This window comes from Bos grunniens, chromosome 4, assembly GCF_055505025.1.
Source record: "Bos grunniens cultivar Pamir isolate PY7600 chromosome 4, Bosgru_T2T1.0, whole genome shotgun sequence".
Classification (NCBI taxonomy): Eukaryota; Metazoa; Chordata; class Mammalia; order Artiodactyla; family Bovidae; genus Bos; species Bos grunniens.
The window spans coordinates 15608393-15635676 of NC_141168.1; the positions used below are offsets into that span (position 1 = coordinate 15608393).

General features: G+C 45.0%; 1 protein-coding gene across 10 annotated transcripts in view; it reads right to left on the minus strand.

Annotated features, from left to right (window-relative positions):
• Window positions 1-27284, minus strand: part of TMEM178B (transmembrane protein 178B) — a 415735-nt gene that overhangs the window by 130999 nt on the left and 257452 nt on the right. For 4 of the 10 annotated variants that reach the window (XR_015161972.1, XR_015161971.1, XM_086395197.1 and 1 more), the window contains one exon: window positions 7225-7290. The exons of 3 other annotated variants lie outside the window; for them this stretch is intronic. Coding sequence is in view for 5 of the 7 variants with exons in the window: in XM_086395197.1 (XP_086251323.1) it covers window positions 7225-7290 (66 nt within the window). In the remaining 2 variants the exon portion in view is untranslated. Of the gene's footprint in view, window positions 1-3384; window positions 3727-7224; window positions 7291-22096; window positions 22272-27284 lie in introns of those variants that run through there. 3 more of the 10 variants (XM_086395200.1, XM_086395203.1, XM_086395204.1) reach the window with 3 other exon arrangements.

Below are 27284 nucleotides of genomic sequence, written 5' to 3' on the forward strand. Positions count from 1 at the left end.
CCCTTAAGGCTTAAAAAGATTTGGTTTTGGAGGTCAATAATGGAGAGAATTGGGTGAATAGGTAGGTAGGGGATACAAAAAATATTTTTTAAAAACCCATAAATGAAAATAATTTAACTCTCAAGCATTTATGTATGCACTTATGGATTCCCTCTCCCCCTACTTACACACACACACACACACTCTTTCTCTCTCTCCGCCCACCTCCTCCCCCCACCCCGACTAAACATCTCATTTTCTTGGACTATACAGGGATTAGAAGTTTGCTTCATTATTTTACCAGAACTGAATGGCATAGCAAACTTGAGGTTCTAGGGTCATGGCAGGAAGTGGAAGAGGACTGACTATGTATAACATAAATATCATGGCACCAAAACATTTCCACTGACTTTAGCCTATTTCTGTGATACCATGAATTCTTTAACACTCTTTGAGGATAGCTTATTATAGCTTTGGGCTTCCCATAGCTTATTATAAAAAAGAAAACAAAAACTACAGAGTTTAGAATATAGTATTAAATCCAAAGTATAACATATATTAATACTCAAAGCATATATACTGCTATTACCTACTAGAGATTTACAAGTCATGGATCATAAACTGTGGAGCAAAGCAGTAGGGAAAGATTCCTCAAAACCTGCTTAAGGATTAGGGCTAGTTCTCAGTTTTGCTAATAACTCTATGCTCACATTTCATTCTCTCACTTGACTGTCTTAACACCATGAGGTAAATGGTAGGTTTATTCTTATTTAGCTAATGAGGAAATGGAGACTTCTAAGAAGGAATCAGACTTCCTCAAGGTCAATTGGCTGTGAAGTAATATAGCAACAACTTCTGGCATCAAGTCCAGGGAGCAGTATACAATACCTTGCTGCCTGTCCATAGATGAAATTTAAATGAACTTCATATTTTCACTCCTTTCTGTCTTGACTTCATTTGTTTAATGAATATTTATTAACTGCTAACTGCTAGATTTTAAAAAGTTGAAAAGAATGGGGTGCTGCCCTAAATGTTTCGGATAGTAAACAAAACAATAGTAATGAGGAGAGACAAAGCCACGCAGTATGATTCCAACAGGGAGGAGCAGTGGGGCACACAGTTGAAGGAGGAATAGAAGTCTGAAGTCAGAGACAGCAGCAATAGCATCTGCTTTGAATTTCTTATACAGCGTCTAAAAAATGTAGGTATCTTTCTAAAAATAACCTACCCTCAAAGGAAGTCAAAATCTTTAGGCAGTCAAGCAGGAGAGAGGTTGTTCTTGTCATAGGGAACAGCATATGTCAGGCAAAAGATTTGAGAAAGACTAGTATATTCACAAAAGTAACAATGGTTTGGCTTTGCTCAAGAATAAAATGTGAGATGGTGGAGTAATGGAATGCCAGCTCAGAAAGGGTCTTGCATGGCACAGAAGACTCTGTAGCTGCAAGCCTTTAGGCTGGGGGCGATCCACAGAAGACTATTTACAGGGGAGTGACATGACCAAATGTTCATGTTAGAAGACATTCTGGCAGTAGCCTTAGCCAAGCCTGGCAGAGAAGGAGGAACTGAGGCAGGGAGACTAGCGAGAAGGTTGTGCTGTAGTCATGGCAACAGATGAAGAGAACTGAATCGAGGTGGTGGTGGAAGAGATGCCTCCAGGAGGCAAGTCAAAGTGAAATCCCCAGGACTTTGTGCTTAAATCCACAGGGAGAGTGAGCTACGGGAAACAACGCTACGTGATCTGGAAACAACTGTGCATGCCTCAAGAACAAGGTTGCATCATATCCATCCTTGGTTCTTTCTTTTCTCATATCCAGCATGGCATATTTCCATGAATTCTGTTGTTCTCAAGTTTCTTATTTGCCTATGTAATAGCACCTCGAAGGTGGGACATATCAGCTGAGTGCCTAGTTCAGGGATCTAAAGGTAGGAGGTATTCAAAAAGGTCATGAAATCAGGAACATTTTCAGACTGAAAAAAAAAATGACATCTAGGAGTGAAGTTTGTTTCCACATCCATCTTTCAATCTAGACTGGATCTTTGTGACTTATTTTGTGCAAGAGAATCCAGCAGAAGTGACCTTGGACTTGTACACTGCTGCTTTCTCTCAGAACCTTGCATGGCCACCACTTGAACCAGCATAGGCTGGCCTGTTGGAGGGTGGGAAATCAACAGGAACAGAGACCAGCTATTCCATTTGAGGCCATGCTGGACCAGCCATTCAAGTGGAGGTCATCAGTCAACCTCAGCCGACTGCAGATATCTGAGTGAGCTCCTGGAGACCAGAAGAACTGCCCAGCTGAGCCCAGCCCACACTGCCAACTCAAAAACTTGTGAGTTAAATAAATAACTGTTGCCTTAAGCCACCTGAGTTTGGGAATTACTTACAGCAAAAGGTATGGATAGACTATTTTTGTAAAAGGAAAGAGACAGTCTTCCTTGGCTCCCTACTTTGAAGGAAACTGGTGCTCCAACTGTTCCAGAGACCACTTCCAGAGATGCAGAGTCATGGCTGCCCCACCACTAACAGCAACCCCAGTGTATACCACATCATCCATTGTCCACATGGTTATAAGGTTTGCTCAAAAGGATTCCAGAGGGTACACGGACCATATGTTGTAGGAGTACCCAGGTATGGTTTCACCACTGTTGGGGGTAGGGGAAGTTCTCTGAGGGATGGACAAGACCTTTATAGTTTTCAAGTGACCAGGGGGTATTTGTTACCAAGCATTGCTATTTTGAATCTTAGGCCTGAAGCATTATAAAACCTTCAAGGATGTATAAGGGTGTATGTATGTGCGTGTGTGTGTCAGAAAAATAAAACAAAACCCCATGTAATGATGTATATGGATATTTTATGCACTTTTCTGTTTGTGTGAAATACTTCATAATTTAAAAAAATTTAACCTAGTAAGAAATATCTTACATTTTCTTACTATAATATTATTTTTAATCATTCCTTATACGGTTTCCAGGGGATCTTATGTTAATATTGCTTTTTCTACTCACTACTTTATTAGGAGATACAGGGTCAGCAACCCCATACTTAATGTATCCCTATTCTATAGGACTTTATTGATTTATTCATTCATTCAACAAATCTTATTAAGCATCTTCTAAATTAAGCTGGGCAAAGACTGACGCTGAAGCTGAAGCTCCAATACTATGGCCACCTGATGTGAAGAGCTGACTCATTGGAAAAGACCCTGATGCTGGGAAAGATTGAAGGCAGGGGCAGAAGGGGACAACAGGTGATGAGATGGGTGATGGCGTCACCAACTCAATGGACATGAGTTTGAGCAAACTCCAGGAGATGGTGAAGGACAGGGAAGCCTGGTGTGCCTCAGTTCACAGGGTCGCAAAGAATCAGACATGACTTAGTGACTGAACAACAACAACAATAAGGATACAGCAATGAATAAAACAACATGTCTCCTTTCAGAGGCTGCATTCTAGTGGGAGAGACTAAAACATAAATAATAACAATGCCAGGAGTGATATGCACCATAAAGTAAAATAATGCACAGTCAGGGAATAGAAACGCATTTTAGGTGAGATGACCAAAAAAAGCCTCACTGATGAAGGATCCCAGCAGAGCCTGAATGAAGTTACTCAGAGGCAGAGTGTAGTTGCGTAATCACCGGTCTTAGTTGTTTTTTCACTGTGACATCTTGAAGGTAGGAACCATGTCTTACTCATCTCTGGATCTTCATGCCCAGAACAGTGCCAGGTATCCAATTAGTCTCACTGCATGGATGGACAAATGGATGGGTGGATGGTAGATTAATTCTTACTCATGGATCTGAGAATAGTGGCTACTGACTCAGGCCATGAGCAAGGCTTCACACCACATTGTGCCCCACCCCGACACCCAGCACTCCTGACTCTCACCCTGCTGTATTTTTTCTTTGTTTCATAACAATGTACACCTTCTGACAGCAGATAACTGACTTACTTGTTTTGTTTATTGCTTGCCTGTCTCTCCTCACTGGAATTTAAGCCCCACAAGGGCGGACCTTTGCCTGTTTTGTTCATCATTATTGCCTCACGCAATGCCAAGAACACAGTAACGGTTCTGAACATGTATGTTCAATGTCTGAATATGACCTTGCCCATCTGAGTTTTTCTGGAGCCTGATCTAATGTGTGTCTTGGTTCCTTCCCTGTTCAGCTTCTCCCGTGAGAGGTCTGCTTTTAGGAAAATCCATCCCTGGTGGCTCAGGCAGCAAAGAATCCACCAGCAATGCAGGAGACCCAGGTTCGATCCCTAGATCTGGAAGATCCTCTGGAAAAGGGAATGGCAACCCACTCCAGCTTTCTTGTCTGGAGAATTCCATTGACAGAGGAGACTGGTGGGCTACAGTCCTCGGAATCACAAAGAGTTGGACACGACTGAGCGACGAATACCCTCAGTTATTTGTTCTAGCCAGAGATAGGTGGGTTCACCAAAGAGAAGGTGAGACAGGCCATGTGAATACTCTTAAAAATATGTGGTTTTGGCAATCTAAAAATTTGAGCAAGATAGAAAAAGAGAAAATATAAATCAGAAATACTTAAAAAAATACAAAACACTTCCAGTTTATAAATAAAAGCTAAATTGTTTATTATCTATGAACCAAGAACAACATTAGCTATGAAATAAAGTGAAGAATCTGGTGGGAAAACTTACAAAATATCTTCAAATAACTATCTGCAGACCTTTCTTCTTTGCCTGTGCGTCAGTCACGTGGGAACGAGGCGCGGTCCATCCATCAGTGGTACCTTGTCCCGGTCCCCTGTCAGGAACTCCATGGGTCACTCTTTTAACAGGATTCTGACAAGTCTCAAGGTGTCAGTTCTGCTCATGCATGCTCTGATGGCTTTGTAACCCAGTTAATGTCTCATTCTCTTAACTAGGCTAAAGCTATTCTTTTCCAGACAAAAATCAGTCTTCCATCCAGAGTAAGACACATTATCTGAAATTGCTCCTTTTCTTCCCAGGTCCATTTCAAACTCTCATCTTCTGATTTCGTCATAACCTAGTTAAGGTTTCATTAGCTTAACTAGGCTGGAGATATTCTTGTCAGTTAGAATTTGCTTTCACCCTGAAATTATCCACACTTTCTCTGAAATGGCTGCATTTTTCTCACAGTCTAAATTAGATTAACTAATTTCAGGCTGCTCCCTACTGAAATGACAGTTTGCCAGGATGGCCCAGAGACCCTTTCTGAAGTTCCAGAAATCTGACTCCCTAGCCAGAAAGCCATTCGTTTGCAACCTCCTCACTGTCCTGCCTGTCCCCAGAAAAGACAACACCCATTTGACAGACACGATAAATGTGATGTACGCCCTCCCTTCAGATGTGCTTTTAGAAGACCTTTACACAATTTGGGTTTATTTCAGAAGAAGTTTTGATTCACTGGTTCTGTCATCTTATTCTTATGTGAAACAAAACAACTTCAAAATCTAGAGGGCTTCCCTGGTGGCTCACCCAGGGATCGAACCCAGGTCTCCTGCATTGCAGGTGGATTTTTTACCAGCCGAGCCACCAGGGAAGCCCTCTCCAATGGCTCAGTGGTTAAGAAGCCTCCTAAGGAAGGAGACACGGGTTCGATTCCTGATCCAGGAAAGGTCCCACATGCTTCAGAGCAACTAAGCCTGGGTGCTACAACTGCTGAGCCTGTGCTCTAGAGCCCAGGAGCTGCAACAACTAAAGGCCACCAAAGCCAGGCTTCTAACCCAGAGCCTGTGCTCCACAACTAGAGAGAAGCCCTCGCAGCAACACAGACCCAGAACAGCCCAAAATAAACAAACAAGAGTTTTAGACACTTAGAAACAAATTTCAAAAATAAATAAAACAACTCACTAGAGCAAAAGCCAAGACTTTAGCGAACACTAAGAACAAAACAAAACAAAATGAAAAGACCTGGTTAGTATAATAAAAATTTCAGAGGATGCAACAGAATATGCAGCTTATTGCTAAATGTGGCTAGGTCTCTTAAAAAATCCTTTTCTCTTCCAACTCGTGTAAATATTGTTCTTAAAACCTTCTGTGGTTAATTAGATAGGGACCTTTGGAAATTACATTTTGAAAGGTTTTATGACAGAGGCTGTTTGTGAAATTGTCTTTCCTGGGTAACAACAGTGACAAGACAAGATTGTCAGGGCATTCTGTCTTGGGGTTATACGCACATTCCGCTGCTGCGATTGTCAGGGCATTCTGTCTTGGGGTTATACGCACATTCCGCTGCTGCGATTGTCAGGGCATTCTGTCTTGGGGTTATACGCACATTTCGCTGCTGCGATTGTCAGGGCATTCTGTCTTGGGGTTATACGCACATTTCGCTGCTGCGATTGTCAGGGCATTCTGTCTTGGGGTTATACGCACATTTCGCTGCTGCGATTGTCAGGGCATTCTGTCTTGGGGTTATACGCACATTCCGCTGCTGCGATTGTCAGGGCATTCTGTCTTGGGGTTATACGCACATTTCGCTGCTGGCAGCGGGGTGGGGGGTGTGGGGGGTGGAGTAGGGGAGGGGAGGGGGACAAGGAGGGGAGAGAGGAGAAGGCAGAGAAGTGATGGAGAGTGAGAAAGAGCTGGTGCGTGTGCCAAGACTCTGTGCAGAGGGCACGAGGGGGGTGAGCTGGACCAGAGCCGGAAGCCTGCTGGCCCTGGAGCCGCATCCCGTCACCACGGCTCTCTCAGATAGGAGCATCTCGCTGCGCGGAGTGTGTGAGGCTGGTCCTTAATGAGAAGTGTTTTTGCACAGTGTGGCTTCTCAACACAAACCAACTGTGGCATCTGATGTTTGGCTGAGCAAACATCTGTCTCTTTCTGGGCTAAAGGGAAACCAGACTCTGCTGGACACCTGGAAGACTGCATGCTGACCTGCCACATGGCATCACCCAAAGTAGTCTCCACGGAGGGATTTTTACTTGACATCCTAACTTCAGAATCTACTCAGAAGAGCATGACTCTCTGCCATCCTATATTTAAATTTCACGGAAAACCCAGGCAGACCTGGTCTAGAAGATTCCTAATGGAGCAGGAAACACCTCCCTTTTCCTTAGGAATCTACTTTCCTAAGGAATTTACTTTCTAATGGAAGTTTATTTTCTAATTTTTAAAATGTGATTCTATCCATGTATGTGTACACAGAGATAGTCACAGCCTATATCCAGGGTGGCTGGTGTGAGGACAGGGAGGAGATGCAGAGAGTCACATGGGATTTCCAATCATAAGGTGCTAATCAACAAGCAGACTTACATAAAGCTGGTATCAAGTCCTGGAGATGGGTACTGTCCCAAGAAGAATTGCTCTTCAGGTGACATTCTAGATAAATTAGGAAAAGGAGAAACTATGGTGATAATACCAGGGCTGATGGATAACACCCAAGAATTGTTTTTGTTTTTCATCTGTACATTTTTTTGGTTTTTAGTTTTTACAACATTGCATTGGTTTCCGCCGTATGGTTGGAATCAGTCATAATATACACATATCTCCTCCCTCTTGAGACCCCCTCCCCTCCCCCATTTCACCCTCTAGGTCATCACAGGGCACCAGACTGTGAAGCTGCCCGTGTTATAAGCAACCTCTCAGCCGCCATCCACTTTACACATGCCAGTGTGCGTATATATATGTTGCCGCTACTTTCTCCATTCGTCCACTCTCTCCCTCCCTCACTGGGTCCGCAAGTCCATTCTCTATGTCTGCATCTCCGTTCCTACCCTGCAGATAGGTTCGTCAGTACCATTTTTCTAGATTCCATATATATGCATTAATACATGGTATTCGTTTTTCTCTTTCTGACTTACTCCACTCTGTTTAATTGGCTCTAGGTTCATCCACTCACTAGAACTGACTCAAATCCCTCCTTTTTATAGCTGAGTGATATTCCATTGTATACATATACCACATATTCTTTACCCATGCATCTGTCGATGGACACCTAGGTTGCTTCCATGTCCTGGCTATTGTAAATAGTGCTACAGTGAACACTGGGGCACATGTGTCTGTTAGAATTTTAACACCAAAGAACTGTTAAAAAGGATGCCAAATTGTCCTAAGCCTGTATATTTTAGTATTTTTCTAGCTGATTTTCTACAGCATGATTTACTGTTTTCCATATCCCCTATTTTTGTGAAGAGTTACTTTTGACTAAAGTAAAGAAGTGGGTAAGATCTGGACCACATGTAACAAAGCAAAGTGAGCTTACCATCACTCACCACGTGGTGATGAGATGCCCAAATTCCAAGCCTCATTTGGCTAACAGCCCCCTTAAAGTTTAAAAAGGCCTATTCTCCTGGTAAAAGTGGTAGTTACTATAAAATAATCAATAAAGGCATTTTAAATAATCCTTTATAATTTGATTTAATATTTAATTAAGCTAATCTCTTCAGGTTTTTTTCTTTATAAGATAAATATGAATTTCCTGGCCACACTGGGTCACCATTTTCTATGCAAAAACTAAGCGTCTGTACCAAACCATTACCTAGTGTGGATCTGGACAAGATCTCCCAAAACTTAACTATAAAAGGCTAACATGGCCCTGATGCCTGCACCATGGCTTACACCGAGACAAATCTATCACTCACTGCAACAGTGTCACTTCCCCTGTATTTTGTCAAATAAAGAGGTCACACGCTGGAAAAGTAAGGACAGGAAACAGAATTAAGGTGGAAGGCAACGCCCTACTTCTCCAGAATCTCTGAAAAATCTTTACTGCTCAAACCACTGACATTCGTGTTCAAAGATTTTTATCACGGAATTATCAACCTGCACTGTAAATGTATTTGTAAAAGTGGGGGCTTTTGATAAGTAACTTGCTATTCATTCAGGTACTACTGATAATGAATTTGTGCCAATTTGACCAGGGTTGGGTTAAAATATGGCTGTCTTCTATCCATAAATGGGAAAAGTGTGGGGAAAGGGAACCCTAAAATAGTACTAATGTCAGTGATAGTGTGTTTGAGACCTTTTACTTTAGGACATAATTTCTCTCCAAACTCTTTTTCATAACACAGTTGTACATAACGTACTAATTATGACTAGCTCCCTCGTGGCTCAGCTGGTGAAGAATCCGCCTGCAATGTGGGAGAGCTGAGTTCGATCCCTGGATTGGGAAGATCCCCTGGAGAAGGGAAGGACTACCCACTCCAGTATTCTGGCCTGGAGAATTCCATGCACTGCATAGTTCATGGGGTTGCAAAGAGCTGGACACGACTAAACGACTTTCACACTTGATCACTTCATAAAAGTAAAACCTATTTTTAATTTTTTTTAGCCATCAGCTCAAGTTCATTAATCAAGGTCACAGTCACAGACATGGGAGGACTCGTGTCCATTTCTGTGACTTTATAACCAAGGCAACTGAGTCCTGTCCTGAGGAGCCTGCTGACTTGCACCAGGTCTCACAGCAGGTGGCAGAGCCACTGGCTGACCCAGGCCTTCTCGTGCCCCATGTTTCACCGTCTTTACCCAGTCCAGTGGTTTTCAAACTGATATGTGAGTCTCTGGGCATTCCCAGAGATTGGGAATGCCAAAAAGTTCATTTGGTTAATAAACGGTATTCAATACAGTTCTTAGTGAAAATGAAAAAAAAAAGAAAAATATGTCTTATATTTTTATTTAAAGCCTGATGAACATTTTAGCCAACCCAATACATCTTAACTGGTTTTATACTTCATCCTACCTTCTAAGACTAAGACTTAAAAAATCCAGGACTTCAAAAAAGTTTTAAAATCACATTAAATTTTTTTTTTCAAAATCAAAAACAATTTCTAAAATGAAACTTCATAACTCTTCATTGCAGAGTAGAATTCAATAGAAGCTGGATCCCTTAAAACACCATCTGAGGCTTGGTGTCTGAAGGGCCAAGCTCTGCGTTGGAACATGAAGTCAAAGACACCTGAGAGCAGTGAGTGCCTCCAACTCTGACCACAGACAAGTGACTCAACCACTCTGGCCTCAGCGTCCTGGTCTGTGAAATGGGATTTACAGGACTTTACAGCACAGGAGATCGGTGAGATAATCCAACTTCTGTAGCTGTTGATGTGTTCATTATTAGGCAATGTCACCTACGCATTAACATCAGAGCACAGAACTTTAGATCTGTGAGGAGCAAATACACACAGTACTTTCAGACTTGGTGTGGTGGTGGTGGTTTAGACGCTAACTCTACTTTTTCCTACTGTAGAGGATGAGACAGTCTGAATTGTAGTAAGTAGGGAAGATTACCCTGGAGAAGGAAATGACAACCTACTCCAGTATTCTTGCCTGGAGAATTTCATGGGCAGAGGAGCCTGGCAGGCTACAGTCCATGTGGTCGCAAAGAATCGGAGGTGGCTGAGCAACTAACACTTTCACTTTCATTGATTCACTTTCAGAGAGGTTTAGGAGTCCCAGGCCCAGACCACAGACACTCAGAGGATGAGACAGGAATCCAGAGCTTGGGCAGCTGACCCCACAGTTGTCTCTAAAGGACAAGCTGGAGCACAGAAGCTTAAGGAATCTTCCCATCACAGCTGCGGCCTATAACAAGCCTGAGTCTGAGCCGGGCAGCTGTGGGAAGGTCAGCAGCCCTGGCACCAATCTGGCCTTAGATTCTGTGGCTGCCAATGAGTCCAACAATAGGCCCCAGCTGGATCTGGGGAATGCCAGCTAGGACTCTCTGGGGGGCCATCTGGCTTTGGAAGCTCACAGTCAGAATCCAAGGACTAGTCTGAGGTCAGAGAGGTGTCTCATTTCATTTGTCCCATTCAGCATCACACACTTATCGTGCGTGGCCTTGTCAGAGGCAGTGCACGGGACAGAGATGAATCGGACTCCCTAAGGGGCCTACATGGTCCAGCCGCGAAGCATAAAACACTGGACAGCAGCTCTCAAAGTGCGGTCCCTGGACCAGCAGTGCCAGCCTCAGCAAGCACCACCGTCAGAGATGCACGGTCCAGGCCTCATCTGAATCAGCCCTTCTGAATCAGAACCCCTTGGGACAGGCCCAGCAGCCCGTGTTTTAACAAGACTCCAGGTGATTCTGATGCAGCTAAAGTTTGCAAACCAATGATACAGAATGTCTAAGAGGGACAGCCACATGTGATGGACAGCCATGTGATCACTGACAGACAGATGGCAGGAAGCTGGCCTTCCATCAGGATAGACAGTATGTATAACAGACCCCACGGTGTGAAGAACCTACCAGGCTGGGCAGAAGAGTCAATCAAGCTGAGAGAAACTGGAGACGGACACAACATGAGGTAGGTAAGGGCATTTTCACACATCACTGCCCACAGAAATTCAAACGGAAAAAACCAGGAATGATTGAGTCGTCCATCTGTGAGAAGAGTCTTGTTTAAAGTGGACTCTGAGCTTGCTCCTCTCTCTGCTCAAGAGACAAAGACTTGCTTCAGCTTACCCAAAAGAGATTCCTTATCAGCCAACGGACCAGCTTAATGAGCACCATCTCAGACTCTGGCCGTCCTGAAGGTTGCCAGGAAGACCTAGGTTGATAGGTGCAACTTGATCTGAAGGATAAAATGGGAGTTAAATGCGCAGGTTCCTTAGGCCCATCCCAAGAGATTCCTTACTTCAGGAGGTCTGAGAAGGGGCTCCAGGAAAATGAATTTTCTGAGCAAGACTTTTAACATGGGGCTCCAGTCATCCTGATTTAGGGCAGCAGAGAAATACTTAATGGTTCACTCATCCAACAAATAAAAGGCTGGAACCAATGACATCTCTAGATCCATTATTCCTCTTTTCTTCAACTCTTGTTAGCTTTTCGGGTTTTTTTTTTTTTTTTTAATGTAATTTGTGAGTTTCTCCTAAAAGACACTGGAGAAGTCAAGACTAATTTCAAAAGTGGCAAAAAGTCACTGCAACCCTAAAGTGAAGGAAATTCCCCAGATCAAGTAGAATGGGGCTAATGAAAAGGCAGAGGGAATGTTAGGGCTTCCCAGGAAAGGAGCCTTACAATCATATGGTTCAGGGTTTGTTTTTTTTCCTAGATAAAAAGAGATGCATTTGAAACTCAGTCCCATTTCCCCTAAATCAAATGACTGAAATGACAGTCCTGAATCACTAGACAGGAGAAGTGCCTGGGACCTTTGGGTCATTCTGCCATGCCTTGACCTCTAGAGATGAAAATACCCCAAAGAGAAGGCAGGCAGGCAGTCCACGGTAGAAAGTGCTTCTGTATACTGAGCTGATAGTCACACTTCCTTCCCTAGAGAGAAAGGAAAGCTTTGCCTTCCGACATATGGGTAGAATCTTTGCTTTTGTAGGAGAGGAAATTGATGGGCAACCAAAGAGAAAACCCTGAACTGGATTATGCAGTTGAAACAAGTGACAAGAGAGAAAGCAAACCCTTGACTTTTGTCCATCTTCCTGTTTTCCTTCCTACATTCCTCGCTGCTCTAATCATAGCATTTAATACAGTCATGTAGCAAAATGGGGAGAGAAGAAGAAAGAACACCTCATTTTGTTTTGTTTTTCAGTCCTTAGATGTCATCTTCTTCCTTCATTTGCCTGGCCTTTTGTCTCTGCCAGTTTCCATAGCAACAGCAACCAGTAAGCAGTGTGCACCCCTCTCTCCAGCTTGTGCACAGAGAACTCCAAACAGGGTCAAAACCTGCTCTGGGTTGAGAAGGAAAGTGGATTCATTTCCTTCTTATCGATGTTTACATGTGGATTTGCTGTGATGGCTGCTTGTATGTGTTTCTCTGCTTTGATCTCACTCAATACTTTTGACCATGAGTGGTTTTTTGAGAGCTTGTCTTTGTTTCTGATCTGGAGGGAGCAGTGAATTTCATATTTAGCCACATATTTGAGAACATATAGTAATAATCATATAACATTGGTGGGGACAAGAGTATTCAATGATTGTGCAGAAAAAAATAGCCTACAGTATTCTATATGTATTATTTTTCTCAAAGTGCTCCAGATTCATGCAATATTTACAAAACCCATCAATGATCCACCCATCTGTTAGGTACAGTTTCATGTCAAGGCAGGATATTTCTTGTGTTTTCCTTAGATATTTCTCCTGAAGGGAACACTGTACTGCCAACAGGTGGTGGTATGGCTACAATTAGGGCCCGGAAAAGCACACATCTTTTGATGTTTTAACTAAGATTGAAATAAGCTTGATTTTACTCCTTTTGCAAATACAAATCCATATTGCAATGTTATCAACACAGCTATACATGCCAAATTATAATAACAGAAATTACAGATGAAGATTCTAGAGCAAACTTTGGCAAGAAATATCTCAAAAGAAATTGGTAGATGTATTAATTTCCAACTATTACAATAAGTTGCCACAAATTCAGAGGCATAAAGTAAATAAATCAATTATCACTGTGTAGGTCAGAAGTCCAAAATGTTTTTCACCAGACCAAACTCAAAGTGTCAACAGGACTGCTCTCTCTGCAGGCTCTAGGGAAAAACTGTTAACCTTCTTTTCCAGCTTCTAGAAGCCACCTGAATTCCTTGGTTCATGGCCTTTTCCTCCAGGTTCAAAGCCAATAGTGTAGCACCTTCAAATCTTTCTCTGACTCCAACCCTCTTGCCTCCCTTTACTAAGGATCCTTGTGTTTATATTGGGCCCACCTGAATGCTCCAGTCTAACCCCTGTCTCAAGATCCTGAACTAAATCACGCCTGCCAAGTCCCTTTGCCCTGGAAGGGAACATACAGGTTTCAGAGATGAAGATGCAGACATCTCACACATAATTATTCTGTCTAGCACAGCACCGTTCTTAACAAACCATGCCTACCCATCACCGCATTTTCATCTGATCCTGGTCTGACTCCAAGACTTCGACAAAATGACCTTTTCCAACTTGCCCTAAATCCTCTTGTGCAGTCAATTGTCTGGCTGTTTGACTTCATGCCAGGATGAAACAAATGTTTGCAGAGCAGACTATCCACTCAAGGGCAGGCTGGCTGTACCAGGTTCTACCTGTTCCTATCTTTCTGATACATCTTCCCCCACCTTCAGACAGGTGCTTTCCAGCAGGTGATAACCTCCCATTTCCAGAATAGAGGACTAGTTTCTGCTACCAAGGGTGAGATGTGGCAAGATGGGAAAAGACCCTGCTTTCATGTTCAGATTTTCCTGTGTGATGCACGTGAATGGGCTCGCTTTTCTGTTTGACTTTATATTTGGACCTTCAATTTTACAAACTCCTTATTTTAAAAAATCTCCTTTGCTACTCTGAAACCTTTTTTCTAGATCTCTTGCTAAAGTGCAATCTTGGTTTTTTGATCTCCTACTTGGACTTTTTTTAAAATTAATTTTTATTGTAGTAGGGTTGCTTTACAATGTTATATTAGTTTCTAGTGAAACTAATACAAAATACTGCAAAATGGATCAGCCAAATATACATATATATATTTTGTATATATATCTATAAATATTTTTTGTATATATCTATATCTCCCCTCCCTTTTGGATTTCGTTTCCATTCAGGCCACCCTAGAGCATCAAATAGAGTTTACTGTGCCATACAATATGTCCTCATCAGTTCAGTCGCTCAGTCGTGTCCAACTCTGCGACCCCATGAATTGCAGCACGCCAGGCCTCCCTGTCCATCACCAACTCCCGGAGTTCACTCAGACTCATGTCCATTGAGTTGGTGATGCCATCCAGCCATCTCATCCTCTGTCGTTCCCTTCTCCTCTCGCCCCCAATCCCTCCCAGCATCAGAGTCTTTTCCAGTGAGTCAACTCTTCGCATGAGGTGGCCAAAGTACTGGAGTTTCAGCCTTAGCATCATTCCTTCCAAAGAACACCCAGGGCTGATCTCCTTTAGAATGGACTGGCTGGATATCCTTGCAGTCCAAGGGACTCTCAAGAGTCTTCTCCAACACCACAGTTCAAAAGCATCAATTCTTCGGCACTCAGCCTTCTTCACAGTCCAACTCTCACATCCATACATGACCACAGGAAAAACAATAGCCTTGACTAGACGGACCTTTGTTGGCAAAGTAATGTCTCTGCTTTTCAATATGCTATCTAGGTTGGTCATAACTTTCCTTTCAAGGAGTAAGCATCTTTTAATTTCATGGCTGCAGTCACCATCTGCAGTGATTTTGGAGCCCAAAAAAATAAAGTCTGACACTGTTTCCACTGTTTCCCCATCTATTTGCCATGAAGTGATGGGACCGGATGCCATGATCTTCGTTTTCTGAATGTTGAGCTTTAAGCCAACTTTTTCACTCTCTTTCACCTTCATCAAGAGGCTTTTTAGTTCCTCTTCACTTTCTGCGATAAGGGTGGTATCATCTGCATATCTGAGGTTATTGATATTTCTCCCGGCAATCTTGATTCCAGCTTGTGCTTCTTCCAGTCCAGCATTTCTCATGATGTACTCTGCATAGAAGTTAAATAAGCAGGGTGACAATATACAGCCTTGACATACCCCTTTTCCTATTTGGAACTAGTCTGTTGTTCCATGTTCAGTTCTAACTGTTGCTTCCTGAACTGCCTATAGGTTTCTCAAGAGGCAGGTCAGGCAGTCTGGTATTTCCATCTCTTTCAGAATTTTCCACAGTTTATTGTGATCCACACAGTCAAAGGCTTTGGCATAGTCAATAAAACAGAAATAGATGTTTTTTATGGAACTCTCTTGCTTTTTCGATGATCCAGTGGATGTTGGCAATTTGATCTCTGGTTCCTTTGCCTTTTCTAAAACCAGCTTGGACATCTGGAAGTTGGCAGTTCACGTATTGCTGAAGCCTGGCTTGGAGAATTTTGACCATTACTTTACTAGCGTGTGAGATGAGTGCAATTGTGTGGTAGTTTGAGCATTCTTTGGCATTGCCTTTCTTTGGGATTGGAATGAAAACTGACCTTTTCCAGTCCTGTGGCCACTGCTGAGTTTTCCAAATTTGCTGGTATATTGAGCACAGCACTTTCACAGCATCATCTTCCAGGATTTGAAATAGCTCAACTGGAATTCTATCACTTCCACTAGCTTTGTTCGTAGTGATGCTTTCTAAGGCCCACTTGACTTCACATTCCAGGATGTCTGGCTCTAGGTGAGTGATCACACCATCGTGATTATCTGGGTCATGAAACTCTTTTTTGTACAGTTCTTCTGTGTATTCTTGCCACTTCTTAATATCTTCTTCTTCTGTTAGGTCCATACCATTTCTGTCCTTTATCGAGCCCATCTTTGCATGAAATGTTCCCTTGGTATCTATAATTTTCTTTAAGAGATCTCTAGTCTTTCCCATTCTGTTGTTTTTCTTTATTTCTTTGCATTGGTCACTGAGGAAGGCTTTCTTATCTCTCCTTGCTATTCTTTGGAACACTGCATTCAGATGCTTATATCTTTCCTTTTCTCCTTTGCTTTTCGCTTCTCTTCTTTTCACAGCTATTTGTAAGGCCTCTTCAGCCATTTTGCTTTTTTGCATTTCTTTTTCTTGTGAATGGTTTTGATCCCTGTCTCCTATACAATGTCATGAACCTCTGTCCATAGTTCATCAGGCACTCTGTCTACCAGATCTAGCCCCTTAAATGTATTTCTCACTTCCACTGTATAATCATAAGGGATTTGGTTTAGGTCATACCTGAATGGTCTAGTGGTTTTCCCTACTTTCTTCAATTTCAGTCGAATTTGGCAATAAGGAGTTCATGATCTGAGCCACAGTCAGCTCCTGGTCTTGTTTTTTCTGACTGTATAGAGCTTCTCTATCTTTGGCTGCAAAGAATATAATCAATGTGATTTCGGCATTGACCATCTGGTGATGTCCATGTGTAGAGTCTTCTCTTGTGTTGTTGGAAGAGGGTGTTTGCTATGACCAGTGCATTTTCTTGGCAAAACTCTATTAGTCTTTGCCCTGCTTCATTCCGTATTCCAAGGCCAAATTTGCCTGTTACTCCAGGTGTTTCTTGACTTCCTACTTTTGCCTTCCAGTCCCCTATAATGAAAAGGACATCTTTTTTGGGTGTTCATTCTAAAAGGTCTTGTAGGTCTTCATAGAACCGTTCAACTTAAGCTTCTTCAGCATTGCTGGTTGGGGCATAGACGTGGATTACTCTGATATTGAATGGTTTGCCTTGGAAATGAACAGAGATCATTCTGTCATTTTTGAGATTGCATCCAAGTACTGCATTTTGGACTCTTTTGTTGACCATGATAGCTACTCCATTTCTTCTAAGGGGTTCCTGCCCACAGTAGTAGATATTATGGTCATCTGAGTTAAATTCACCCAATCCAGTCCATTTTAGTTCACTGATTCCTAGAATGTCAACGTTCACTCTTGCCATCCCTTGTTTGACCACTTCCAGTTTGCCTTGATTTATGGACCTGACATTCCAGGTTCCTATGCAATATTTCTCTTTACAGCATTGGACTTTGCTTCTATCACCAGTCACATCCACAACTGGGTATTGTTTTTGCTTTGGCTCCATCCCTTCATTCTTTCTGGAGTTATTTCTCCACTGATCTCCAGTAGCATATAGGGCACCTACCAACCTGGGGAGTTCCTCTTTCAGTATCCTATCATTTTGCCTTTTCATGCTGTTCATGGGGTTCTCAAGGTAAGAATACTGAAGAGGTTTGCCATTCCCTTCTCCAGTGGACCACATTCTATCCTCATTAGTTATCTATTATATTATTGTTTCAGTCACTCAGTCATGTCCAACTCTTTGCACCCCATGGACTGCAGCACACCAGGCTACCCTGTCCTTCACTATCTCCTGAAGTTTGCTTAAACTCATGTCCACTGAGTCAGTGATGACATCCAACCATCTCATCCTCTGCTGCCCCCTTCTCCTGCCCTCAGTCTTTCCCAGCATCATAGCATCAATAGTGTATATGTGTCAACCCCAATCTCCCATCCATACTTCCCCTGCAGCTGGCTCCTGAGCCATCACTGACTCCCGCCCCACCCACCCACATGGCTCTGTGGGCCCCACTGCAGCCTGGCTGCCTGCAGCATGTAATTTATTATCCAGATCCGTCTATTGAGCTTTACCAAAGACCACTAGCTTATCCAGTGTGAGGCTGTTTGATGCTGAAATGATTCCTCACTGGCTTCAGATCCCTTCTCTTGGTAGGACCATAGAACCATCTGTCCACTTTACAGTGCAAAGAGCCAGAGGGAAGGAAGGTGGCCCCAAGAGGGTTGCTAGAGCCTTCTCCAACCTGGGTCTGAAGAAACTAGTCCTCTTAGGGATTTACAATGTGTATCTACGTGTTAAAGTCACAACCCGCACCCCTACTCCAAAACACACACACATACACCCCTTCTTTCCCTGACACCTGCCAAGGAAGTCCCTGTATTTTTCTGAAGTAACTATTTCCATTTAAATAGATGGCTCCAGCCTCCTACCAGTAAGATAAATCCCCCAACATACAATATCTGTGATGGGAACAAAGTATACCCAAAGCAAATATCCTTCCAAGCACCTGCTTCTAAAATATAAAATAAAGTGACTTCTTATGCAGAGGTGTCACCCTGACCAGCCAGGATGGGACTGGATTTGACAGCTGTGAGAGGCGGAGGGGGTCCCCATCACCTTCGGCAGACCAAAGCAACCAGGCTGGCAGCTGCCAGGGTGACAGCTCGGCCACTGGTCCCCTGACAACTCCAGACCACATCAAATGTCACAAACTCGCTCACAAGGCTGAGTGGTCCAGACCTCATGGGCAACGTGGTGCTGGCACCCAGAATCACTAAAAAGGGAGATTTCTGTTTTTTGTTTGTTTTAAACTATGTAAGAAAGCAGATATTACCCTTCCCTTCCTTCCATCGCCACTCAAGGTCAGACAGAGGGCAGGTGCGCTAGGGTTCAGGTATTCCACTACTGACTGTCTTAATGAGATGTTAAGGTCCGTCTAGTCAAGGCTATGGTTTTTCCAGTGGTCATGTATGGATGTCAGAGTTGGACTGTGAAGAAAGCTGAGCACTGAAGAATTGATGGTTTTGAACTGTAGTGTTGGAGAAGACTCTTGAGAGTCTCTTGGACTGCAAGGAGATCCAACCAGTCCATTCTGAAGGAGATCAGCCCTGGGATTTCTTTGGAAGGAATGATGCTAAAGCTGAAACTCCAGTACTTTGGCCACCTCATGCGAAGAGTTGACTCATTGGAAAAGACTCTGATGCTGGGAGGGATTGGGGGCAGGAGGAGAAGGGGACGACAGAGGATGAGATGGCTGGATGACATCACTGACTCGATGGACGTGAGTCTGAGTGAACTCCGGGAGTTGATGATGGACAGGGAGGCCTGGTGTGCTGAGATTCATGGGGTTGCAAAGAGTCGGACACGACTGAACGACTGAACTGAATTGAACTGAATGCCCTAATGAGATGTTTCTGGCCAGAATAATAGTGCCCTCCAGTCTGAACCCCCAAAGACTATTTCTACATGCTTCTTTGATTTCCAGGGAGGAAAACAAAGTTGGGAGATAATAGAAGGAAGGGCTGAGAGAAAGCTCAATTATATAATTTACAGCATTTCTCCACTGATTATAATCAGTTTTAAATAAAGGTATTATTATTGAAGGTTTTAACTGTATTATGATCGAAATTCTGTCTTCCTTCCCCTTTCTTACACCTTATTACTCTAATTTCTGTCACAGAACTTTAAAAATCACCCTGCATTATTTTATCTGTGAGATATCTTGTGAATATTTTCTACCTCTGTTATTTGTAATGGACTTAGTCTTTAATAAGGCCACCATGGCCTCCTCAGTGTCAAAACAACAAAGTATGTACCGACCTGCGTAGAAACACATATGCCAGGAACACACAGACAGACACAAAAGCACATGTGTAAATAACCTGAACGACATAGCCAAAAGTGTAGACAGAACAGAGGCTCCATCACCACTTACTAACTCTACGACCTTGGGCAAATTACTAAACATCTCCAAGACAGATCTGTCATCTATCAGGAAGGTAATAATACTGAAAATGAGACTAATGATATTTGAATACCTCTTCTGAGTTTTTGTAGGAATTGAGTGAGTAGATACAGGCAAAACACTTACAACAATGCTTGGCAAGTGAGTCCAGCGAGAGTTCCCTATTGCTGATTTTAGTCATGGTGGTGGCTGCGGTGATGACAGCGGTGATGGAGGTAACCGCAGGTGCTGGTAGGGGTGATGGTGGGGCAGTGGTAACAGCAGTGATGGCAGAAGCAATGGTTGTTGTTGTTGAATCACTAAATCATATCTGACTCTTTGTGACCCAATGGACAGTAGTCTGTCAGGCTCCTCTGTTCATGGGATTTCGGTCGCCATTTCCTTCTCCAGGGGATCTTCCCAACCCAGGGATGGAACCCGATATCTTGCATTGGCAGGCAGATTCTTTACTGCTGAGCCACCTGGGAGACCCCGGAAGCAGTGGTAGTACACATTTTATAATATCCAGTTTATTGAGCCAGAGAACATGAATAGGAAAACCACACATTTACACAATTTACATTACTTTTGAAACACACTGTCCTACAGATACCATCCTCATGATAAAACTGACTTAGCCAATGCTTGTGTCAGGGAACTTTATAACAGTGGCTCTAAGACTCACAAGAGTCTAAACAGGTAAGTATTACTAGTCTCATCTGACACATGAAAAAAACAGAGACCTACAACAGGTAAATAAGTGCTCCCCAGGGTTACAGAGTGGATAGTGGTGGACTCAGTATTCTGTCGTTCAAGAAACATCCTCCTCCCCACCAGTCTCTCTCCAAAGGTCAGCTCTTCCCACTGCCTGTTTCTTCCAGTGAAACCTGTGGCCCAGGATTCCGAGCCCCAGTTTTTAATAGATGAGGAGATGGAGACAGACATGGGGGTCTAGGGACAGAATGCAAGTTGTGCATGGGTGGTAGTGATGTGGTGGTGATGGTGGGGATGGTGGTGGTGATGATAGTGGTGATGGTGGTGGTGATGGTGGTGGTGATGGTGGTGATGGTAGGGATGGTGGTGATGATGGTGGTGGTGGTGATGGTGGTGGTGATGGTGATGGTAGGGATGGTGGTGGTGATGGTGATGATGATGGTGGGGATGGTGGTGGTGGTGATGGTGGTGGTGATGGTGGTGATGATGGTGGTGATGGTGATGGTAGGGATGGTGGTGGTAGTGGTGATGGTGGTGATGGTAGGGATGGTGGTGGTGATGGTGATGATGATGGTGGGGATGGTGGTGGTGGTGATGGTGGTGGTGATGGTGGTGATGATGGTGGGGATGGTGGTGGTGGTGATGGTGGTGGTGATGGTGGTGGGGATGGTGGTGATGATGGTGGTGATGGTGATGGTAGGGATGGTGGTGGTAGTGGTGATGGTGGTGATGGTAGGGATGGTGGTGGTGATGGTGGTGGTGATGGTGGTGATGGTGATGGTAGGGATGGTGGTGGTGATAGTGGTGATGATGGTGGTGATGGTAGGGATGGTGGTGGTGATGGTGGTGATGGTGATGGTAGGGATGGTGGTGGTGATGGTGGTGGTGATGATGGTGGTGATGGTGGGTATGGTGGTGGTGGTGATGGTGGGGATGGTGGTGGTGGTGATGGTGGTGGTGATGGTGGTGATGATGGTGGGGATGGTGGTGGTGGTGATGGTGGTGGTGATGGTGGTGGTGATGGTGGTGATGATGGTGGTGATGGTGATGGTAGGGATGGTGGTGGTAGTGGTGATGGTGGTGATGGTAGGGATGGTGGTGGTGATGGTGGTGGTGATGGTGGTGATGGTGATGGTAGGGATGGTGGTGGTGATGGTGGTGGTGATGATGGTGGTGATGGTAGGGATGGTGGTGGTGATAGTGGTGATGATGGTGGTGATGGTAGGGATGGTGGTGGTGATGGTGGTGATGATGGTGGTGATGGTGATGGTAGGGATGGTGGTGGTGATGGTGGTGGTGATGATGGTGGTGATGGTGGGTATGGTGGTGGTGGTGATGGTGGGGATGGTGGTGGTGGTGATGGTGGTGGTGATGGTGGTGATGATGGTGGGGATGGTGGTGGTGGTGATGGTGGTGATGATGGTGGGGATGGTGGTGGTGATGATGGTGGTGGTGATGGTGGTGGTGATGATGGTGGTGGTGATGGTGGTGGTGATGGTGGGGATGGTGGTGGTGATGATGATGGGGATGATGGTGACAGCAGTGAGACTCGGAGGCAGAGAGCAGCTGAGGTGATGAAAAGACAGTGAGGGTGATGAAGAGGAGCAAATGAAGACGTGCAGGCCCCAGGGAGGACTAGATTCATCCAGGAGCCAGTAAGACACTCCCAATTGGCTCGGAAATGGCGACTCTCCAAGTCTGCCCGTGGTGAGTGATGATCACTCTTTTTCAGTTGAAAAGACCGTGAAACACTGTAAATTACAATTGTCAGTAGTGAGATGGTGTTTCATCATGTGAAATAATCTAAAGCCACAAAGCATAAAGGCTTTTTTAAACAGCAAAGTAACGGCTCCCTGCAGAGCACAAAACTTCAAGCAGAGTCGGGGCTCGCTGTACCTGAAGACACTGGGAGGAAAAATAGCAAGTTTCCTCGAATGCAAGAAAAAGAACATGGTCTCAGAACCGCCAAGGACAGCACGCACACACGCATCATCCTTCCGGACCTCTCTCTAGTGCACTGCTTGGGCTGCCACCTGACACGCTGGACCAGTCTGACAGAACCACCATGCGGCTCTGCTCCAAACCCATCCATAAGGTAGACAAGTCCCCACCACCTTGTTCTGACAGAGAGAGGTGAAGCGATGGGAAGTTTAAAGGGAAAAAGCAGCCACCCCAAACCACACACGATATTACTACTTGGTTCAGCTTTTCTCATCTGACAGAAGTTACTAACAAACAGCAAAACTGTCTATTTGTGGGTTCCGTTCTACCCTTCCTCCATAACCACTAAAGGTGCAAATGAGCCACAGATCTGCAAAATGCCAGGCAGTGGGAAGAAAGAGAGCTAAAGGAGCCCCCAAATCTGCATCAGCCCTGGAGACATGCCAAGATCCATGGAGGGAGGAATCCAGAGGAGAGGGGAAGGCGGAGGTGGGAGCTGCTGGACACACAGTGCCCAAGGCTGGGGCGGGAGAGACGGAAAGTATCCATCGCAAGCACCATGTATGACCTGTTCCCAGTGTCTCATCTTCCCTGACCACCCGTCCCTCTGTTTCCAGTCACTCCTTCTGCCCTGCAGCCCAGCTGCCAGGAGTTCCCTGGTGACAGAAAGCCCCTGGACTCAGTCCCTAGAGTGTTCCCCACTACAAGGCTCAGCATACGGGGTCAAGAGGACTTTCCCAAAACTCCCAGAACTAGAAGAGCCCTTTCTCCTCTCCACCCTCTGCTCCAGCCCTGGGAACCTTCACAGGAGAACTAAATCAAGACAAAGAAGGAATCATCATGACTGACTCATTCAATAAACATTTACTGATCACCCACTATGCGCTAGAAGGTGTTCTAAGAACTGGCCATACTGACATGGAGAAGACAAGGAAGGAGAGAGACACCATGAAACAGGAAACTAGTAGCTCCAGCTTGGCTAGCAGGGGTTCTAGTAGCGCTGGGCATTCGGGCAGGCCTCCCAGCTGTCAGCCTTGGCTCCTCCTCAGGGTGCTTGCCCAATTCACACAGGACCAAAACCATGAGGAAAGAGCTCCTGGCCATGCCAGCCACTCCCTTCCCATCTCCACATCTCCGTTCTCAAGACCTAGCCTACTACACATGCCAGTTGGCTAACCCCATCTCCAGCATCCTCAGGGCAGAGCCAGGGACTGGGGCAGGAAAGAGGAGGAAGGGCAGACACGGACCTCAGTGGGTGGGGTCAGTGGTGCCAAGGAGCTCTTGGAGGATAGGACTGAGCCGAGGATCTACACAGCATTGTCCCCTCCAGCCACCTCCCATAGGTGCCCCCTGTCTCCTCCAGTTGGATCAGACTCCCATCCCCTGACATCAATTTCCCCTCCCTTATCCAGGCCGCCCCTCTGGGCAGCCATGCCAATATGGCTCATGTGAGACTCACTGAGGCTGCACTAACCAAGCAGTTCATGTCATTGTCTGCTATTGATTCATCCGCCTTGGGAGAAACTGCAGGCTCCTCACGGGAGGCGAAGATAAAGGTGAAACAAAAGAGCCTCCAGACTGTTTGTGTTCCCACCCCTCCTAGGACCTGCCTTGGATTGAGAACAATTTTCCCAATCTTTACCAGCTGCCTGGCAGCTTGCCACAGATCAATAAGTCTTCTTCAGAGTTCCAACTTGCAAAAATATTTACATAATTTAATAGAACCCTCTCCTGGATAAGGAGCTGACACTTTTAATTACCTGGATCAAGTGCTCTCCTTCTATAGGACACGGCACACACGTGGATGGAATGCCAACTACACGCATTTCCCAGGGCTTCTCCCCCTTGATCTGTAAAGAGGAGGGTCCCAAGATGGTGACCTCCCCATGGGGCAGCAGGAGAGAAGGCAGAGCCACAGGTGTAACTAGTGGCTTTTTCCTAATGGAAATTTCACAATGCTCTTCCCTTTTGTCCACTGCTTTCTTCTCTACTCCCATCAACAGATGTTTACATGTTCAAATACAACAGATCTTTCTCCCATTTCCAAGGAATTAGGTTGTGTATCTTCCTTAGGATTCTGCCTAGGGTAGGTGGCTCCCAGGTTTTCATCTTCAGGTCCCAAGGAGACACGACAAAGCATACAGTCTAGAGCTGACCATGGTAACAAGCACGTGGACGATAATAACTCACACAAGCAAAACGCCGTCGTCACAGGACAAGCACAACATCAACCTCTTAATGTACTTTACTTTAAAGCTGTGTAAGAATAAACCTGCATGGAGGTATGATCATGCCCATTTTTCAGATAAGAAAAGAGAGGCTCAGAGATGTCATACAACCTACTCCCGGTCACCTACCAATAAGTTGCCGTTGATGTTGTTGTTTAGTTGCTACGTTGTATCCCACTCTTTGCAACCCCATGGACTATAGCCCGCCAGGCTCCTCTGTCCATGAGATTTTCCTGGCAAGAATAGTGGAGTGGGTTGCCATTTCCTTCTCCAGGGGATCTTCCCCACCCCAGGATCAAACCCACGTCTCCTGTATTGGCGGATTCTTTACCCCTGAGCAACCAGGGAAGCACAATGAGTTGCTGAGCCAGAACTCAAACGCCCATCAGCCTGAGCAAAATCCTGTGTTGCGTGTCAAGCCAGGACTGAGGAAGGCCCACACATTCCCAGAAAAACTCCAGAAATCTGTCCTCGATTCTGTCCTAAGACTGTGTGGAGTTAAGATGAATAAATGCCATACAGTTTTGGAGACTGGCCTCCCTGCCTCTGGGCCTTCTCCGCCTGGGCCTGGATCCTCCCCCAGCTTGCCTCTTTCCAGGTCCTGGGAGGTCCCCACCCCCACCCAGGACAGCCGCCGAGGTCTCAGTCCAGCTCTGTCCAGCCCTGGCCCAGGGTGGTCAAGAATCCCATCTGTAATGCAGGCATTTCTCTCAATGCTAATGAATTTCCTTTTGGCATCTCAGACTAAAGCCATCCCCTGGCAATTGTATTCTGCACAGCACCTAAAAATCGGTGGGTGTGAAGCAAATATGCAGCTCCTAACAACAATTTCCACACTTGCTAATGATTGTGTGGGCACATTTGGTTTCCCAGGCAGGAAAGCCAAATAAGAAATTGCTGAGAAAGAATCTGCCTGCAATGCAGGAGACCCGGGTTAGATCCCTGGGTTGGGAAGATCCCCTAGAGAAGGAAATGGCAATCCACTCCTGTATGCTTGCCTGGAGAATTCCATGGACAGAGGAACCTGGTAGGCTACAGTCCATAGGGCTGCAAAGAATCAGATACGACTGAGCAACTAACACTTTTCAGAGACGAGAAAGGGAATGATGGGCCCAAAGTAGCTGTCCTGACTGTGACCAGGGGCTGGGCTGGGGAAGCAGAGTGTAGAAAATGGACACCCCCACACCTACACGAATCATAATGGGTCTCAGGCTGGCTACGGTCCACCCATCAACATGTGATGGAGATACACAAATGTCTGTGTTCAATGGTATTTTCAAGACCACAGAATTTTAGAGCTGAGTGTTTAGTGAGATGCCACTGGGACTTGTCAAAGGTAGATTTTGCTTCTGGGCCACCCTAGGGACTCCTGACCCTCTAGGAGAGGTGGAGGGGCAGAGAAGAGTGGATACAGCAATAAAGAAGTGGGCTTCTCAGCAGCTGTTAAGTCAGGGTGATCCCAGCCTAGGCCAAGGACATCAAATCTCATTACCCTCCAGGCCCTTCAACCTTCCCCTGGAAGTCCCTCAGTAAAGTGGCTTGATTCCAGGTAGATACAAAATGGGTAGGGACACTTTTCAGCCACATGCTCTATGGTACTCACCAAGGAGAACCCCTGAAACCTACAAAAGCTGGGAGGAAGTAAGCAACAAAGCACCAAAATATACCTGTTCTCAAAATGATCACTGACGCACTTAGGCTGGGTAGTGTGGACTTTAATCTGCAACACACATGGCAAGATAAGGAAGCACTAGAGAAGGCTCACATGTTTTACATATTCCAGGTGAGATGGATGGATGGATAGATGGATGCATGGAGAGATGGGCAGATAGATACGGCAGTGGAGAGCTTCCCCTGTGGGAAGGAGAGCATTGCAGGCAGGAGACAAACTCCTCTCTGCATTTCATGCTTCCATTTCTCTGGGCAAACTCAAGCATCACCCTCCTGTCCCACATGCACACACTTGGCTTCTGTAATTTGAAAGGAATGTCTAGAAGAGATGCTTGAAAACTTCATGAACAATCACAGGACAGGCACATGCATCTCTAAACTGATGATTCTGCCCTGAGAGGAGGTCAAACCAGTCCATCCTAAAGGATATCAACCCTGAATATTCACTGGAAGGACTGATGCTGAAGCTCCAATACTCTGACCACCTGATGCGAAGAGCCGACTCATTGGAAAAGACCCTGATGCTGGGAAAGATTGAGGGCAGGAGGAGAAGGGGACAACAGAGGATGAGATGGTTGGATGGAATCACTGAATCAACAGACATGAGTCTGAGCAAACTCCAGGAGATGGTGAAGGACAGGGAAGCCTAGCGTGCTACAGTCTATGGGGTAGCAAAGAGTCAGATACAACCGAGCGACTGAATAAGAACAACCCTGAGAGAAGCGAGGGGTGGAGGAGGCAGGGAACTTGTGTAAACAGAAGGAGGAGAATCAAATTCAGGGAGGGGAAAGACTACCATTCCCACAGCTCCTGGGGGTCACGTTGATCGCTGGTGTGAGAGAAGAGATCATGCCAGTGGAATGTGTGTGTTTGTAAGTGGATGAGTCTGTGTGTAACCCATATGATGGGAACGGCAGCCCGATG